This window comes from Poecilia reticulata, chromosome 15 (genome assembly GCF_904066995.2).
Source record: "Poecilia reticulata chromosome 15, P_reticulata-male-v2, whole genome shotgun sequence".
Lineage (NCBI taxonomy): Eukaryota > Metazoa > Chordata > Actinopteri > Cyprinodontiformes > Poeciliidae > Poecilia > Poecilia reticulata.
The window spans coordinates 14657684-14677039 of record NC_088844.1 but is presented as its reverse complement, the minus strand read 5'-3'; the positions used below and the strand labels follow the sequence as shown (position 1 = coordinate 14677039).

The 19356-nt window shown below is 38.0% G+C and overlaps 2 protein-coding genes across 3 annotated transcripts; one reads left to right on the top strand and one right to left on the bottom strand.

Annotated features, from left to right (window-relative positions):
- Nucleotides 1–170: 170 nt before the first annotated feature.
- gtpbp2a (GTP binding protein 2a) lies at nt 171–9179 on the bottom strand. 2 transcript variants are annotated; one of them, XM_008429408.3, is made up of 12 exons: nt 8716–9179; nt 7811–7837; nt 7228–7412; nt 6534–6642; nt 6209–6406; nt 5914–6088; nt 3972–4191; nt 3694–3829; nt 3534–3592; nt 3263–3434; nt 2928–3092; nt 171–2557 (listed from the first exon to the last, which is right to left on the bottom strand). In XM_008429408.3, the coding sequence occupies exons 1-12, from the start codon at nt 8914–8916 to the stop codon at nt 2372–2374; spliced, it is 1833 nt and encodes a 610-aa protein (XP_008427630.1). In that variant the 5' UTR covers nt 8917–9179; the 3' UTR covers nt 171–2371. The 2 variants fall into 2 exon arrangements, with proteins under 2 accessions (XP_008427630.1, XP_008427631.1); XM_008429409.3 differs by having other exon boundaries at nt 7228–7428; nt 8716–8787.
- Nucleotides 4106–11884, top strand: LOC103476809 (otoraplin). Its single transcript, XM_008429412.3, has 5 exons — nt 4106–4221; nt 10754–10918; nt 11037–11176; nt 11390–11500; nt 11589–11884. The coding sequence occupies exons 2-5, from the start codon at nt 10804–10806 to the stop codon at nt 11610–11612; spliced, it is 390 nt and encodes a 129-aa protein (XP_008427634.1). The 5' UTR covers nt 4106–4221; nt 10754–10803; the 3' UTR covers nt 11613–11884.
- The last annotated feature ends 7472 nt before the right edge of the window (nt 11885–19356 follow it).

The following is a 19356-nucleotide window of genomic DNA, read 5'->3' as shown; positions in this document are numbered from 1 at the left end:
GAGATTTTTGCACTCACTCAAAGTACATCTCCTGAGGAAACATATCATAGTTACCTGCAATTCACATTTCCAATAACTCATAGATTTATAATAGACATAAACAAAACTTACGGTGTATGATGACAACTGAACAGGAGAAAATTTTTGTTTTAATTAAAGAAAAACACACATTCAAGAGGTAATATAGGTTTTATTTATGTACACAGAACAAATTGGATCTGTACATAAAAATTGCATTTCACCCATATAATTAATTATCAAAATATTTTTAACTCCATTAAAAAAAAAAACAGATCTTGTATTTGATTTTAAAAGAGGGAAAAAAAATGTGCCGTGTTAGAAAGTATTAAACGGTAAAATCTCAAACTATTTAGAAATCTAAAATATCCAACTGTAATGCATTAAAACAAACTCTAACCTGAACTCTTTATTAAATGCTAGAAATAATTTGGTTGAACTTCATTATTACATTTTCTCGACTTTGCAGGTAAATTGTACGTTGACAACGCGGGTGCTACGGAACAAAAAACGCAAAAGTAGAAATATCAGAACCCGTTTCTAGCTGTAGCACCAACCAAAGCGCGTTTGTCCCTCAGCTGGAAAACTTTGGGATGTGATGGAAGGCTACTCTGGCAGTAGCTCCACTAGGCACTGTGTTTGAATCCCTTCCAAGTTTGCGACATCAGTAACTTAAGAGATGACATCAAGTACCTTGAATATCATTGCTTTGAAAGAAAGTTGCATCAGAAGCCATTTTCACACACTAATAAAACACAAATCTTTGGGGAAAAAAAATATAGATTTGAGGAAAGCCATTCTCTGGCTTTCCTCAAATCACCAACTCCTCAAAACAGCAACAGAAACCTCAGAGTGGCTCTGTGGAAAGGGAACGCCGTCACTAATGTCTATGCTGCCCTGAGTAACTAAAGCACTTGTGATAGCTGGGAGGATTCCAACAATCTCACCATACTACTGTGAGGCATTACTTGTGAATAAAAACAGATTCTAACAAGTGTGACAGGAAAACCTTTGCAATCTTGACAGACTGACACACAACCTCAACAAGGTTTATACATAAATTCCCATTTACATTCTTCAAATGCCCTCTTCAGCAGCACTAACAGCATTCTGCTCCACTCTAATAAGCTGTGCTCGACACTCACAAATGCGGCTTTTATCCTTAAATTAAAGTCCACCAGCAGGATATGGTTTGCTTGAGTAGAAAGTAGCGAGAGAAAGACGTTGGTTGTTTGTAGATGTTTAGACTGTGTCTACAGAAAGTGTGCCTCTCATGTTTTCAAAAGGCAGTTTTAGCTGTCAACTTTCCTCCAACCCTAAATGCTTTTTTTTTTTCCCACCCCAGTCAGGTCAACATGCCATTGCTGGTGATTCAGATCCAACTGACTGTTTGTCCAGCATAGCACATGACTTTTGAAGTATGCAAATGCAAAGTTTGCTGGGTTTACTGTTTTTTTTTGTTGTTTTTTTTTGTAAAGCCTGATATAAAAAAGGCAAAGCAAAAGCAACAATTTAAAAAACAATGCTAATTTCAACTGTGATACATTTGAGCTTTAAACTCTTCCCTTTGACTTTTTAATTTAAAATTTTTCTCTCGATTTAGAATGACTAATTTAAAATTACTCCATCTCCCGTTGCACAGTCGGCAGTGTGAAGCTATAGTTGCAGTTTAAATACAATTTACAAAAAAGCTGAATCCTCATGGCAGTTTGAGTGAATAAAACACCTTACATATATTTAAATACTAAGCTCTTGCGTTTATCAGGCACTGTGCTTGTAGCAGATCAGATTCTGTTGTTCACCGATAATCACTTATTTCACAACAGTGATGCCATTTGCACCATGTCAAAATATCTCATTCTTTGCAAAACAAAAAAAAAATCTTCCACACAGAAACCATCGCTGGCAGTGCTCAATGCAGATCAGTGTGTGTGTGTGTGTGTGTGTGTGTGTGTGTGTGTGTGTGTGTGAGGAGTGCATTTAGGAGTCCAGTTTATTAGCAGCTCTTCAACACCGATGTAAAATGTTTCAATTGATCTATTTTTTCCCCTTAAAATGTACATGTTTCAGTGCCAAGAATTGCAACTAATTTAAACCTGAAAGCCGGTACGGGAATTAAAATATCAGTACTGTCAAAGTCAAAGAATATAAAACAAGCATGATGGTAAGGAGGTTTTGGAGGAAAAAAAAAAAAAGTTGACAAAAACAATAAGATCCGGCAGCAGATGTTTACTTTGCTAGCAGAGGTCCAAAAGGCCTTTGAGAGGTGTGATGTAGTCTGTAAAGCACCTTGGTTTTTTTTGGGGGCTGGGACGGAGTTTTCAAAGCTGCGATGGTCTGAAAAAAACGAACTTCAGGCTTTCTCATCCTGCCCTTGAAAATGTTGGTGGTGATAGGAAATGGGTTGCAAGTTGGTGACATGACCAATACCTTTGGTCACGCCCTCCCTGAAGAGCATCTTAGCCCCCACCTTCAAATATTCAGGGTGTTTGATGAACTTGAAGAGAACCACTGCTTTTTCGCCTGTCCTAAGCTCCTCCTGCAGCACAGCAATATGGCAGGAAGAAATAATGAAAGCAAAGAGCATTATTAACAGAGGCAATTGGTCATTACAGTATAAATTGATAGATTTTTTTCCCTCCTGTGCATAAATAAGAGTAAAAAAAGAAGTAAAAGAAAGCATTTTCACTACCCCGCCCCTTTTTTTAAAATACAATTTATAATACTTTATCAGTACAAACATGTATTATTTACACATTATGAATTTATTTACATTTGATGCACAGCTCGGCTACACACCGTCATCCCTCCTGGATTACTATGCAATTTTCTTTCAAACTTTTACCGTAATCACCTCTTTTTGATTACTTTTTAAACACTTCTCAAAATAGCTTAGTGGATTAACTAACCTTGCCATAAACAGCTTCCACTGTGGCAGTCTGTCTCACATTTCCAATGTGCACAGTAACCTGGAAGCCTTTGTGGAAGGTCTTGGCATGGAAAAGCAGGACAATCTCAGCTTCAAACATCCAGCAGATAGTAGGATCCATCTCTGGGCTCACCATCACCATACCCTGTCAGTGGCAAATCAGAATCATCTTCAAATATAGCATTGTGTTTATTGTGGTGACTAACACAAATCTTTGTAAACTAAATGAATGGTGTATTATTACAGTAAATAGTGCGAAAAAAATCAAACGTGAAAGATGCCTTTCAAACAAATCGCACATATGTCGGGTCCCACCTTGCGTAATAGTGAGCGGTCGAAGTTTCCCAGAGCAAGCGTTGCAGCCTGGCCCGCCCTGAGTACCCTGCACGCCGAGCGGTTTCTTTGGATGCTGCCAACGGTCAGCTTGTGGAACTGGCCCAACTCTGTGGGCCCTACTACAAGATGATCCCCCTCGCGACATATTCCACTGAACGACCAGAAGCAAAAAAATAAAAATAAAAATAGGGTTAAGGTACTATCCTTAGGACGTTTTGCTTACTTAAGACAGGCACCTTCCCAGACTGACCTGTACAGAGTGCCTCCTACCACTGTCCCCACTTCTGGAACTGTGTAGATCTCATCCACCTGCAGAGAAACCCACAGTCATGAATCAAATATATATGCACCAGGGGGAGTGTGTGTATCGCAGCAAGCTGGTTGCACATTTGCAACGACGTTGGACTTACTTGAAACTCTGTGAGCTGTTGCATAAGCTCCTCCTGCTCTTTGCTGTTGCTGAGGGGAGGGATGATGTTGAAGAAGACCTTGAGCATGTCTAAGCTTTCACCAGTCACACTGGATAAGGTGAAGATGGGCGTGATGCTGCCAAGGACAAGACAAACATCAAAGTTGATTCCTATTTTCCAACATCCGTTTGTAGCTGGCGGCATGAACTACAGATGAAACACAGATGTGGCAGCAAAGGAGAACAAAACAAATAGGGTTTGTGCATCTGGAGTCCCACCTGGGCGACTGTGCGAACTGCTGTGCTGCTGTGACTGCATCGTCGGTGCTGCCGACAACCATGGGCACTTTGTTGCAGCCCGGCTGTTTCAGGACCCGCTCCAGCTGCCGCACCGTGCGCTCCACAGTGGCTCGGGTGCAGAGGTCTACTTTGCTGATAACAATGAAGATGGGGACCTTCAAGGCCATGGCGAGACCCAGATGTTCTCTTGTCGTACCGGCTGAAACATAGCGAGAAGAAGTGGGGCAAGGTAGTTAAGTAGTAGTTTGTCTTTCACTACTTTCAGCTAGTTAAGGTCCTCTTCTGTTTAGCAAACAAGCAGAAATTGATTGAGGGCATCTGTAAGGCTTGAAAGAATTTCCTTTCCTGTCCAAAATATCTAATTATCCAGGATAAAAAAATAACAATTTCAATACGTACAGTAACTTCTAACCGAGATGGCAGTGGTTTGCCAATGATGCCGAGTTGTGTTTATTTATAAACAAAGTTGAAACCTGTACCAAAGTCATATACGCAGCAGTGTATTTCACGGGTCTGATATCGCTCCAGACTTGTTCCATGTTACCAAAACACTCCAGAGTGCCGTTTCAAGCCAGCAGCCACTTAAAATACTCAGATCTCTTGTCAGCTCTGCAGCAGTGAATCCATTTGTAGTACATGCTGGGCAAACAACGACAGTTCTTTATTCCTTAATTCAATTCTGACTGCAATTAATATTTACAAGAAAAACAAGTAAATCATTACTGAAAGTAAAGATGATTACTGGCCTTTGACTTTCAGGCTTGCCACCCACGACCCAATGTGATCCCAATGCTTTACAAGGATCCATTGCTCTGTTTCATAATTAAAGCTGGAGCTCATGTTCTGTCCCATCTACGGCATAGTTAAGATGGTGTTCCTTCTTGACCTCATTTTAGCTGGAGTTTCTCGTTTCAGAGCAGACGTAAACACAGCGACAGCTACAGTGCAGCAATTTAGAAAAGAGCACTGAGTGCAAATATGGTTAAATGATAAGGGATGCACATAAATATAACCAACAACAGTGGACGGTTGTTGGTTATATTACATAGGCATTACATTTACATCCAGAGCAAATAAAAAAAGAAAACCAATTCACTTAAATCCAGCAGGAGTTGAACCCTAACCGTTTCACTCAGATGCTCAGCTCTTAAATATGATGTCTGCTATTTGCAATAGCAACACTCTACAGGTTTACCAACAAATTGGTGTGATTTTTACCTTATAATTCTGCTTCTGTAACTAGACAAACCGTGTCAGTAAAATCTACTTGCAGCTCTCTCACCCGTGTCTGCATTTCCAGCAAAATTCGCGCCTTCAACTAAACACAGAGGCACTGTGCCAACTTCCCTGTCTGTGTAATTAGCATGCCAGCTCAGGTTTCACTGTGCTTCTTTCCTGGATACGTGCTTCTTGCTGCAAGTCTAATTGCTTAGCAAAAGTTTAACAATATACTGATACATAATTTACAGATATTGATGCTGTGGTAAAGTTTAGGATTATTTTATGGCTGCTAAATCTGAATCTGTATTTTATTTTATTTTCTTCTGTCGATTTGTTTGCAGGAGCCCGATCTGGAGTCAGACCAGACACATAGCCATGTTTTGTGTGTCAAATAGCTTTTTTTTTTTTTAAATGGATGCTGCTGGAGATATTTTGGGACCAGCAAAAATGTGGCGGGTGGAAGCAGAGATGGGTGTTGGAAGGTGGATATGTTATGTAAGCTCAGATACTACATATCTGCAGTGTCATACGCAACAACTCTACGTGCGAGTCGAGTTATTTTTAACTGCGACACGGAAACGTGTGTTAACCATGTAGCAGAGCTACTCTTGCGTTACCTGAACAAGTCATGCAAGCTCAGCGTAGATATTTAAATGTATAAGAATAAAATGACTGTAAAGTTTAGTGAACATGAACGTACCGATCCCAGTGTTTGCACTAACGACCAGCATGGCAAAGTCTGGACAGTAGCTGGTGAGGCCAAAAATGGTGGTTTTCAGGTACTTGTGGTGACCGGCCAGATCTATGAAGGTGATCATTTTAGAGGCACTCTCGCAGATCTCCTCTGCAGTGCGAGACTCGCTGTAATTTACAACCTAGGAAAAAGCGAAACGAGATATGATTCCATTTCATGATTATGCAGCCTATTGCATTTTAGTTTGATCAACAAGCTAAGGCAGATATTAATAATACTCTTGACGCTGGCCGTTTCTCACCTCTCCTTTGCTGTTGAAGCCGAGAATCTCAAAGCTGATGCTAGATGTGCGCCCAGTCTGGATTTCATGCAGGTGCCTGAAGAGGTTGAGTCTCGCTCTTCCCCGTCCGTTGTCCAGCTCACCTTGTGTTAAAACGCCCAACAGAGTGGACTTACCAGAGTCCACGTTACCCAGGACCGCCACTCGTAGGTCTAAGAACTGCAGAGGAGGAAGACCAAGGGATACGAGTTAAAATGAAACGGTCAAATAATAATAAAAATAAATAAATAAATGAAAAGTTGATTAAAAAAAAAAAACAGCATGCGTTTCTAGAAGCTGAACTAACCTGCTGATCATCGGGGACCTTTCGTATGAGAACTTCAGCAATCTTCCGAGGAACATCAGAGTCGTATTCTACCTCTCGTTCTCTGAGAACTGCAATGTCAGCTCCCACCCTATTAAAAACGGTTGTAAAAAAAAAAAAATTATAGAACTGAAATTTCTATCAAATTGTATTATAAAAATATTACATATATTTTATTCTGGAAAGCAAAATTTTGTGTGTGTTAAGGGCAGCAGAGGATTGAGTGACGCGCTCATCATTCCAAGTACCGACTGTACAGTCCTGCGAGGATAAAGTTACGATCTGGATGTGCTTCAGTGGATCAGCTGTAGCCTCCGTAAGTCTACTTGCCCAAGTATAAAGTAAGCAGGCCATACTAATGTACCAAATGTTCAGAATATGATCATAACGCATTACATGGACGTATTTCAAGGTGTAAATGCAAGGAAACATCAGACTGTGAAAGAGTGAATAAGGTAGCATGGAGAGATCCTTCTTACATCTCATCCACTTCCAACCACAAACACAAGATCTTGCTGAAAATTAATGCTTTATGGACTGACATACAATATGTAACATTCACACGATGCCCCAGTAAACAAGTCGAGGGCCAAAGGTCGCACAACAACATATTATTGCCCGTCTGGTTATGCAAGCATAATAAAAGCATAGAATAAAACCGGCCTCCAGGACTCACTTCTCGGCCAGCCTATGGAGTGTTTTCAGCGACGCCCTCATGTCCTCCTCCGACAGTCCCACCAGCATGCCATTGTCCTCGACACCTATTTGATAGACGGCTTCGCCTCGACCCTCCTGCAGTCGCCATTTCATTTGTGTTGCCAGGTGCTCAAAGCGGTTTTGTGTGGGGTTCACCAGCTTTAGCTAAAAATGACAAAAGCTTTAGAAATTATTGCTGGCCTTAAAGCCAAGCTGTAAAAGTAAAAGAAAAATAAAAAAAATAAAAATCGAACGAGTTGTTGAACATTAGTAACAGACAAACTGATATATAAAACTTTGTTTAGTGTAGGACTAGAGCAAATGTTGAGTTACTAAAAATAATCCTGCTAATCCACTTGGCTGTTGTTTCCACAGAGAGGCTGCACCTGTGATTCTTCTGAAATATTTTTCTGTTAGACTTCTAGCTATGTGATTATGAAACAATGAAAAACAAGTATTGCCAGTTACATGGCTGGCGTACATCAGTCATTTTTGAAGTATTCAGTGACCTGCTCCGGTTTCTCTAAAGAAAAACCAAAACATAAAACAAGGTTCTTGCTTACCTTGTATTCGATGTTTCCCTCTTCAGCCTGAGAGACAGGATAGTAAAACAAAGAGGAACAAATGCTGGTCAAACAGAGAACTGCAACATTTGTTCAAAGATAAAGAGAAAACCAATCTGACTGAATGAGCAGTAAACAGGCTGGCAATGACAGCTAACCAATAGCTGCCCTTATTATAAACGTCTCTTCTACACCATTAGGAGCAATGTTTAAAACCAGTGGTAATTAAGGTCAAGTGGGACAAACATTTATTATTACTGAAATACTTCTGGTTATAGGTGTTAAAAAAGGAAGGGAGACGGGCGCAAATACAGAAATACAGATTAATTTAAAGTGCAACCTGTTTGCTAATAACTTTAAGAAATATCTAGAAGTCTAGACAAGTCCCCCTATCTTTAACTCCGTGTTATTACACATAGGTATTTGTTTTTTTATTTTTTATTATTTGCTTCAATAAAGTCACTGGGAGCTGTATGAGTTGAGGTATTTGTCCCAACGATTGAACGTCGGCCAAGCTTCGCGCATCCGCCCCCTTTATTTACAAACAGCTGTTCCTCTTTTAGGCTGGCTAGCCCACTGCTAGAATAAATAATAATTTAAAAAAAAGATAAAACCATTAACTGCACAATACAACTCTATTATATAATAAACAATGAGTGAAAATGTGGTCACTTTGACCCAACATAGAGCGCTCACACGTTCTCTTTTGTTCAATACGTGTCACTAGTTTCAGATAGAAAAGTTAGCCATACAGGAAATGACAGAAAACATTTGCGTTTCTGTGCAGGGGAAGCCAGAAGGCATACATTTCCTGTTTGTTCCTTTTTCTAGACTTCTTTTGTGTTTCTCATACGACTTTATTTCGACTCACTTAACTGTACTTTATCGATTAGCATCAGCCTTACCTCTGGGGGTAGATACGGTGTGTTATTGCTCGGTTTGAAGTTGCGAGGAAATCGAGTTCTTGCTTTCTTGTTCTTTGCACCAGTCTTTTTTGAGACAACCCCGTTGCCATTTCCTGGCTTGTGGTTAGACGTAGATCCCTGAGATCCACCGGAGCTGTGACCGCTTGCTGACCCAAATAACTCCGAAACCCGCGCATCCATCGGCTTCTTTAGGACCGAGCTTGCTAGCTTACCTCAGCCTGTCTAAATATGCTGCTGTAATATGGAAAAAAGCATCTAGGCCAGGCATGTGTGCGCCTAGATTTTAATAAGGTCACACTTCTGATTGTCGATTACATTCTCCACAATATTAGCAAAGTCTCGGCTTCCCCCCAAAATCTTTAAATCGAACAATAACACTAGCCCCAACCCTGAAGTGCTGTATCCTTTTAAGTTTTTAGCTACCTACGTCACAATACGAAAAGCGTTTAGGTGCGCTTGATATAATACACCGTAAAGCGCGAGTGAGCGGTTTGTTTTGTTTCGGCTTCCGCAGTACTTTATAGTATAGGTTAAACTCCGCCCGGCTAACTGGAAAGATTCACAAAACATTCTCAGATAGGTATACGGTGTTGCGAGGCTTTGCATCAGACGACACCGGAAAATACCTTTTGTTTACAAAAGATGATGAAAGTTACAAATGATTTTTACCAATAAATGGCAAAGAGAAACCACATTAGTGAACATAGCAAAAAGTAAATTTGAAAACGCTGTACATTATGCGTCAATTCTTAATTTGGGCTTTATAGCAGTATGATGACATGGTAATATGTTATGAATTTTTAAAATGCTTTAATTAGGTAAATGAAAACGACTATTTCTCACTTGAAGAATAAAGAATAAGAACTATTTATATTTAAAATGTGCGAATAGGATTTTTGTTGATATGTTTACAGGATTAGTCGAATTAAACTCCCCTGCTGGGTATCAAAACTAATGAGCAATATTTTTTTTCCTAAAGCAGTGTCTTCCTTGTTGGACGCTATATCCTATCTGAAATTGATCCATAGTAGACACGGTGTTGTTGAGGGCGGTGAGGGGAGGAAGTGAGGTGGGTGTTCTTTGGATGTCCACCTCATCTCCACTGTAAAATGAGAGGCATCAGGTTTATAAGATGTAGCAAAAACAATCACAATGGCAGGTGAGTTAAGGTCACTGCTGGGATTGTCAAGGTCACACTATTCAGTGACCCAACCCTTGTAGGAAGTCTTGACTCATCTCCCCTGGTGGCTTCTATATTCATTAACACCTGAAAACTAAAGCAAACCTACATGTCAGTGTCAATAGAAAGAATTTCAGCGATGATGGCAAGCCAGTCATATTTTGAAAACAACTTTTGGATTTCACAGAGAACTCTCTATGGATAATGTTAAAGATTAGGACGTGGAATTTCATTGTAATTCTGAGTGTTATATTTCACACTCTCAGGTAACAATTGACAGGTAAAACGACAAAGGTTTTTCATGGCTATATAAGTCAGACGTTGTGTGAGAGCCAACAATGTAATAATGTTCAAATAACTATATAAAACTGTAAAAAGTAAAAGCATTGTACTGTATGAGAAATTTCCCACCAATTTTTATGTTGATTATATGATAGTTACTGTTTTTTGAGTATAGTAAGTTATATTTGATTGTTTGCTCTTTTGCTTGTGTTGAAATTGAATATAATGTTTGGTGTCAATGATCATGTGTCTTTCCTGTTGTTTGCAGATTGATGGGTTCATTTATTATTTTACTGTATATATTGTGTATACTGAGATTTATTAAAAGTAGTTTGTTTTAAACTGCCACTCCACATTCTGCCACATTCTTGTTAGTGAAGAATGTATGAAATTTGAGAGAGGGCCAGCCTACTCCCTTGAGTGAGATGAATCCTGGCATTCGTGAAACCCAGTTCTGATTGGTCACAAATCCTGTGATGTTGGGGCTCAACCCATCTCTTCTTGACTGAGAGAAATGTTTGGGGATTTCTAAGTCTTTTTTTTTTTTTTCCCAAGCTCTGCATTCCAACTCAAAGCTTCTCTGTAGCTGTTCCCTTTCGCCCACCATGAGTTGTGCCTTGGTAAGCTTGCTCCTTGTTGGACTTCTTCACCAGACCACAATGGCGGTCCGAATGGATAAACTAGCAGATCGCAAGATGTGCGGAGATGCAGAATGTTCATGTAAGTCAGAATATTAGATCTGTTAATTATATAGAATTGTAATGTTGAAACTACACTTAAATCAATAATCAAATGGCACATAGTTTATGTAAGTTGTGTTTTGTCTTTGCTTCATAAGATGTTCTTTCAATGGCAACAGCTGTGGATGACTTCATAGCTCCTGACTGCAGATTCATCAACATTAAAAAGGGTCAGATGGTTTATGTGTATTCTAAACTCATACCACCAGATGGCGCTGGAGTCTTCTGGTATGGAAGTGTAGGTGCATATTTATTGAAATCCACATATTAGCAAGCTACACAATTAAATCCTCTTATTGCCAAAGATATTATAACTTATTATATATTTTCACTTGTAACAAGTGCTACAAATAAATAAAGGCGTTTGTTTTGTTATTTTTGTTTCAGTTTAAATGCACAGTAAAATATTTGTGACTGTACATTTAGACTGCAATGTTGTGTTTTCTGCCAGGTGTACAGTGAGCGGTATGTGGACCAGATGGGCAGAACGGGATATTTCCCTGCAACTGTGGTGAAAGAGACCAGGAGGTTTACAGACAACCCAGTTTGGAAGCAGACCACTGTGAGTGTCTGTCTTTCATTTAAATATTTCTTGTTTGTTTTTGTGAATATCTTGTGCCTTTAACTCAACCTTTTGTTTCATTTTGTAGGATATGGACTTCTATTGTGAATAGTTGACAAGTGACTGAATACTCTGGAGTTCCCCTTTCATTATCCTGTTTTTTTTTTATGAAGCGCACTCATCTCTGTCAAATTCATACATCATGTATAAAAATAATTTAATGTATTGCATTTAGGAAGAGAACTTCAGATTCTTCTCTCTTTGTAGCATTTCTTTCCACCTTTGCCGTTGACACAAAAATGTCAAGTTCAAGTGATGTTTTTTTTAAATAATAAAAAATATATGTCACTTCAAATGAAAAGCAATAAAGGAACTGATTTCTTTTTCTATAGAATATAAATTTTCTATTTCTGTCTCACTGTAGATATATTATAAAATTCAAAATGCCATAATTAGCATTAGCACAGACAATCAGAGAGACACAAATGTTAACTCAAAAATTAAATCTAATAAATAGTAAGTGTATAGATATATGTTACAAACAGTTATTTTGATACAGGAGAACTACACACTGGCAACAACTGGAGCAAAATACAGTAGAAAACTAAAGGCTGGTAGATGGGAGATTCAGACAACTAAATATAAAGTAATAATACTCATTTATTCATCACTTTGTTAATCCATATCCCACATTACTTCAGTTTGTTGACAAGAATTCAATGGTCTGTTAGAAGTCATTAGTGACTGAGCAGCAAAATAAACACAATTTGACACAGCAAACACACCAGGTTTCTCTTTAATCCATCACCTGAAAGGGAGAAAGAGGATACCACAACTACCACCATGATAAATCTACCGAGACATGACAATCTATCTACATAAATAGGCTGTGGAAGGAGCATTATTCAGAGAAGCAGTCAAGAGTCCCATGATGAGAAGGGCTGCATAGATCCAAGCAAGAGGTATAATCAGGGAACAGAACATCTGCTGCCTGTATGCTCCACATATCTAGTCTAAAATTTGTTAAGAAGAAAATCAGCTTTAAGCCAAAATCAAAAATTGTTATTATGTCGTAAAATATGGGTAACATGACAAACCTGTGGAAGAAGGTGCTCTGGTTAAATGAGTCTGAACCTTTTGGGCTACAAGCAATTGAGATTCATCTTGGAAATTATGTTTAAAGAAGCTTACCTTTTAGTCTGATTTAAACTGAGCTATTTTGCAAATAAAATTGTGTGAAAATTGTTGATTTATGGCTGTGCAAAGCTCACAAAGATATACCCCAAAAAAAGAGACCAACTGCTATAATAGCAGTGTAAGGTGGTAAAACAAAGCATTGACTTAGTGTGATGAAATACACATCGATGTATCACATTTTTTAAAGATATTGGTTTAAAGAAAAGAAACAAAGACTAGTAGAATGTGTCTTCCATGGCCCAACTGTGCTTCCATTTGTTTTTTTGAATAAAGTATAGCCAGAATAAATTACATTGAAGCATCTGTTTTTAAAATGATGAAATGTAGAAAAGTTCAGAGAGGAAGGAATACTTTCAGAAGGCACTGTAACACCAACTGTATAGAAATAAAACAGCATCCCTATAGAAATATTTAAAAGCTGCTTCTCATTTTGTGACTCATTTTATTTTCCTTTAAAACATTTTGTATGATTTTTTATTTTTTAATGTCAGAAGGTTTTAAGATGTATAAATATCCTTTTCCCATGATAATTACTTATCAGGTTGTTTGAGTGCACACATGCACCAGCCTACCCACACATGCGGCTCAACAACAATCATCATGATTAAACACAGCCTGACATAATGTTGCTCAGGTTGTTCCCGAATGATGATTAAGTCTCTCTTTTTATTGGTGTCTCGTTTTTGTGTGTAACAGCACCAAGCCAAATAAGATCCTGAATATAAAACATTAATAAAACCTCCCCTAGCTGCATCAGTGGGTGTTAAAAAGACAATCTTCTTTCTCTGTCATGTCACAAAACTTTATGTGACAACTGCTTATTCTCATTAGTTTCTCCAAGCGTGGCTTGAGGCACTCTTGGAAGGGACAGCTTATAGGTTTAGGAAACAGGGCTGTCACATGCAGTATCGATCTTCTCCTGTTCCCTTTCTGTTGAAATCAATAAACTGCATTAAACGTCCTCCCACAAAATGTCACTCTGCAGAAACACACCTGAAGCATGCATGTCTGTAGAATATGCAATAAAAAAATAAAATAAAAAAACAAGGTAACAAAAACAGCATACCTCACCATGCAAGACTTTTGAAACAAATTAGGATCATTAAACAGTATTCAAAGAAAAGTGATTGCTTCGAGACGTCCAAAAGAGGTAGAAAGCTCAGCATCTCTTCAGCTGATTGCAAATTGAGGTACATCACAGTAAGTTAAGTCAATCTTTCAGGAGACAGCTGTAGCTTTTGGCTGTTGCCGTCATTATGGGCAGGGGTGCTGTGACACAGGAGATTGACGCATGTCCACGCTCATGAGTGTATGTGTGTGGATTTACTGCGTGAGCTCAAAGGAGCAGCTGCAACACACAAGCGATGGTGGATTTTACCCTCTCTCTTCTTTCCCATCCAGTGTCACATTCACACCCACAACTCTACTGCCAGCAGCAGAGACCTGGCGGTCTGCAGCATTTCAGAGGGAAATTTTAGGCTAACGAAACAAGAGTCCTTTGCTTCATAATCCCAAAATCTCTTTCTGTTTATGATAATTAGCAGAGGATTGTTTCACAAACAAATAAAATACTCCAGGGAACTGAAAAAAACAACCCCACTCTGTCTAGGTTGATTTTGAAACAGCATCGCCTATCTCAGATTTAACTGTGAATCTGTCTGAATTAAAGGGAATGAAACGAAGATCATTTAAAGTGCAAACATTCTGTGAATCTCCCCAGACAGAGGATGAATCAGGATAAGTTTTTTTTGTTTTTTTTTTGTTTGAAGCAGCTCATTTCTTTTAATGAGCAAACAAGCAGCATTGTTCCCCCGAGAGAGAGAGAGAGAAAAAAACCAAAAACACATATTTACTCAGGACAATGACAGAGCTTATTTGCTTTTCTGAAATGTGATGGAAGAGTTTCTATTTTGTGCACCTATTCTTGACTTTCAGCGAAACTGGTTTTGTCTTCTGGGTGCTTTAACAATGAAATTTGTCAGCTCAAATTATCCTCATGAATGTCGAGAAATGCCAGCTCTCTGCCTGTGTGATTTAATCAGTCAATCAGTCAGCATGAATCTGTTGCTAAAGCTTGACGCGGGGCGACGCCCTCTAACCTGATTGATGGCATCAACTCTTCAAAATGCATTTGTCAATCTAAATTTGCTCTAAAGGCATGGGCCTGCGCAAAAAAAGCATGTTCAATTACCTCGCAAAAGAATCTATGATCTTGAATATATTCAGTGTGTATTTGAGATGTGGTAGGAAAATGATCTATATTTTCTTTTTTTTTTCTGCAAATAAAAATCTGGCAAGTGTGGCGTGTATTTGAATTGATCTCCATTACATAATAATTTGTAGAACCAATAGTAAGCACATTTACTCCCCGGACAAAGCTGCAAAGCCCTTTTAGTATGTCTACGTAAAGTTTGCAAATCTATAGAATTGTTATTTTTTTCTTTCTTTGCAAAAATGGTCAAGCTCATTCAAATTGCAAAGCATTCGTATACATCAATGTGTTTTTTTACTTCGTGTGTGAAGCAGATATAGGATTAATTCATTCTTTTTTGTTCCACATCTGGTCACTATTTAAGACAAGGCAAATCGAGGCAAGGCAACTTTATTTATATAGCACATTTCAGCCAGAGACAATTCAAAATGCTCGTACAAAAAGGTTAAAAACAACATACAAGAAGATAAAAAAAAAAAAAGAACATGACAACAGATCATGATTAAATATATTTTTCAGTATCCATGTGGATAAAATGTTGACTACAAAATACAAATGACTTCTACTAATAACTTATATCGCCATTAATTATTAGTTTTTACTTTGGTTAACTTCCTGTTTGAGTTGTGATGCTTTTGTTCTGAAGTTCTGGAAGTCACGTAACAGAATGTGAGAGAAAGCTCAGAGAACTGTGCGTGCTTTTTCAAGCACCATATGTGCACTATTACCATATTTAAGGTGTTGGTGTAGCTTGAACAGTTCTGTCAGTATTTTTCTCTCACTGGTGTTTTCTCTCTGTGTCTGTATTTTATCTCTGACTCATATAATTGCTTAAGTAAGTGTAATTCCCCCATTTCCTCAGTCACACAACCACGCAACCTTTTTATTTCTTTTAAGCTCAGCCGCCCAAACAGATCAGTATGGCCCCATTCAGCGTTTGACTGAACATCCCATAAAGAAGAAGATGTAAAGAAGATGTTTTAGATCCTGCACCTGTTACAAAATGTAAAGGATGCACACACATTTGAGGTTGTAATAGGTTAACACAACCTGCATTAAATCCTTCTAGATAAATGATGTAGCAGAAACAAAATTTCTGTGGGAAAAATGTGGATAATTTACAGACAGACTGGGTATTGACGACGTTTTTTCCTCATCTCTACTGCCACTAATGTTTCTGTCACACTCGAATAAACTCGTTTCTCTCCTAGAACTGTGTTCTCACCTTCTCAATCAGAAAAAAGAAAAAACAAAAAAAAACAATTCTTCTCTCCTTTTGTTTTGCCAGTCACCATGGTTACACAAAGATTCAGGCTGAGTTTGGGGTGGGCATTTGTCAAACATGTCCTGTGTATGGTGGCCTTCAGCTACGAGCCAAAAGAAAATTAATTTAGAAAGTTTTAGCATGCCTATTTGGCTCTTTTAAATTAAACTCTTCTTTTTTTTCTTTTTTCTTTTGGCAAGAAGATTATTTGGTTTAAAAAAAAATCACTCAGTCCCCAGTGAATAATAATGAGGTCTATGTTGTTCGGTATTAAAAATGTAGTCTATTCAATTGAATATTTTGTAGATTCACTTTTTTTTAATCCAAATTGTCAAAATAAAATGTAGGCACTAGATAGGCTATTTCGCTGGTCCATCGCAGGATTTGAAGTGAATTGAATTCAGTTCATTTATATTGTGCTGAGTCACAGAAAATGCCATCTTAAGGTACCTAAGCAAATAAACGATCCTATTTATATACAGTGTTTTATACACTGCATATCTGAATGTTATCTTCTAACACCCCCACTGCATCCACTGATGTAGCCACTAACTCAGCCAGGTTCATCTTGCAAATGAGAATTGAGCATGACCTGCTAACAACCTATTAAGCTCCCCTAATTACTTGCAGAAGTCATGGTGATTTTATGTTTGTCTATCAAAGTAGCCTATGGTTGCTACAGTAATAAGATGTGCTAAGCATGGGTAACCTTGCTGCTTGCTTCCATTATGCAAATATGTTCAATGCTCAAATCTAAGTAAGTTTTTTTTTTTTTTTTTTTGTAAATTCCAACTCAAATCGGATGGAATTTACATCCGATTACTTGAAATAACTGAAGAAAAAGTACGCAAAGAAATGCTATTTAAAAGTGACGGCTCAAAGTTTGTGTTCTTTCTAACAAAGTCATTGTCAGTCACTCACAGGTTTTGTGGCTTTTTCTCTTTTCCAACATGTGTAGTTTGTTCACTGTATTTATTGTTTGTAGTGGTTATTTAACTTTTTTTCTTTTGCAACCACAGATTACTAATGCATATACGTATTTACTAAACCTGTGGCTAAACACATAACCCTTGTGGCAATCTTAATAATATTTCACAAAAGGAGATCAAATATTGTAATTGAAACTTATGTTGATGCTCCTGTTGACATACATGTGATGACAGTCATACTTCTTTTCATGAACATTGAAACCTAGCATTACTTCCTTTACTTAGAGTGTTCATATGGCACAGTTTATACTTTCTAGGAAAGCTTACATTGGAAAACTTCTAAATTGTGTCTTCAAATGTAAATCCTGGGGCTTTTTTTCCCACTAAGGCTGGTGAGCTATGAATAGACAGAGTGTTTGTCATGACAACCAATTACCCATTACAAAAGCAACAAGGCTAAGTAAGGCAATTAAGTGGTGAAATAAAACTGTGTTGCAGTGCATTGCTGCCTGCAAATGCATGTGCGAGGACAGTAAAATATATTCTCATGTAGTTTAAGTGAATATTTATGCTCCACATATTTTCTGTGCTTTCCTAATAAACTAAACCACAATGTGGCATACAATAATAGTCTTCTGCTTTTCTGTTGTGTAATTTGTTTGTTTGTTTTTTTTTTTTACATAATTTTTCACCCACACGCATTATTTGCTGGGTTCATTTGTTAAGCGAGTAATTCAATTAAAGGGGGGGAAAGCATTACATGGATAACAAGTGGGAGGAATGGGCTTCAGTAGCTTTTAGATAAAGGGATGTTCACACAAAACAAAGAAGCTAAGAATAAAAAAAATCCTCCCAGTGAACAGGTATTGAATACATATTTAGCTTTCAAACTTTATAGTTCTGCTATCACTGTGTGGTGTTGTCATGCTGTGAAAAGCTGCAGTGTATTTATTAGTTCTAGTTTTAGTCATGCTTCTTCTTTTGCTTAATGTCAAATTGTCGCAGTTAGAACAGCAGAAGGATCTTCATCCAAACGCTATTAGTCCTCAGCTGGCAGGTTATGTACCTTACAAACCGAGGAAATGTGTTTTCACCACATCAACGTTTTTTCAATACCCTTTCTAATAGGCCAAATTCTTATAGCCAGATTTGTTATAAAATGCCACACTTATTTTTTGTGTTAATCAACTTTATTACACTGCTTCACTTTTGGACTCATTTGTTTCAATTTCTTAGCATGTTTACCAGTTTACAGCAACTAAAGTGAACTTCAATAAGTCCAGAAGAAGCATGTTACCAGAAAAAAAAAAAAAAAAACATTGATATGTTTAATACTTATTTTTCCTGCTATATATTACCATGTCCATACTTTTATGGCGTGTTAAATATTTTTATGGGCCCAAAAAGTGTGAGAGGAAAAAGGGTCATAACCCGAGTCAATCCTGTTGTTTAAAACCACCTGTCCGTAAGTCTTTCCCGGTCGGCAGGATGTCCTAGAGACGTAGCAAGTGGTTAAAAGACAAACAGAGTTTGTTAAGCCTAATGGTCCTTGTATTGATTGCACGGGTTATCCTGACAAATCGTACAGTCGTACAAGAGCAGAATGCCCAATGAGATGCTCATTCAGGAGATCTAAATGCATTTGAGCCTGCACTTTTATTGACCCTCACAGAGCAGCCTGTGCAAGGTTTTATTGCACACTCTGCTCCGCAACCAGTTTTTACAATGACATGATGGATGTTTGGTGAAGAGGGAAACAGTGTTCATCGTTCATGGCAACACATGACTGGTAATGACAGAGGTGAACTGCTTCTGCATTTTTAAATATTATATTCTGGTTTGTAGGATTGGACAATGAAAACAATCCAACTTTATTAAAGCCTCTTACTTTTACTATATTACTAGCTTCAGTATGCCTGGGCAAATGCATCAGCATAGAACAAAACTACAGTCCTCTTCCATCAACACGTCATAAGACTTTACAGAATATCACTTGGATGCTTTAAAGTCAACATGGTTACTGATCTGCAGAAGGAAACTGTGACCTTCACTAATCACTCGGTGGATTAACTGAGGCTGCATCTCACGTCTTTGCTAAGAGCCTGAGCAGAAGTGTTGATCTCCATGTTTCCATGAGAGTCACTGCTGCAGCTTACGTGTGCTTACACATTAACAGCATGGAAAAAATGAAACTAAATCTATACCCTTTATAATATTCATGACACTTTGAGATGTTTTTTTTACTTGACACAGT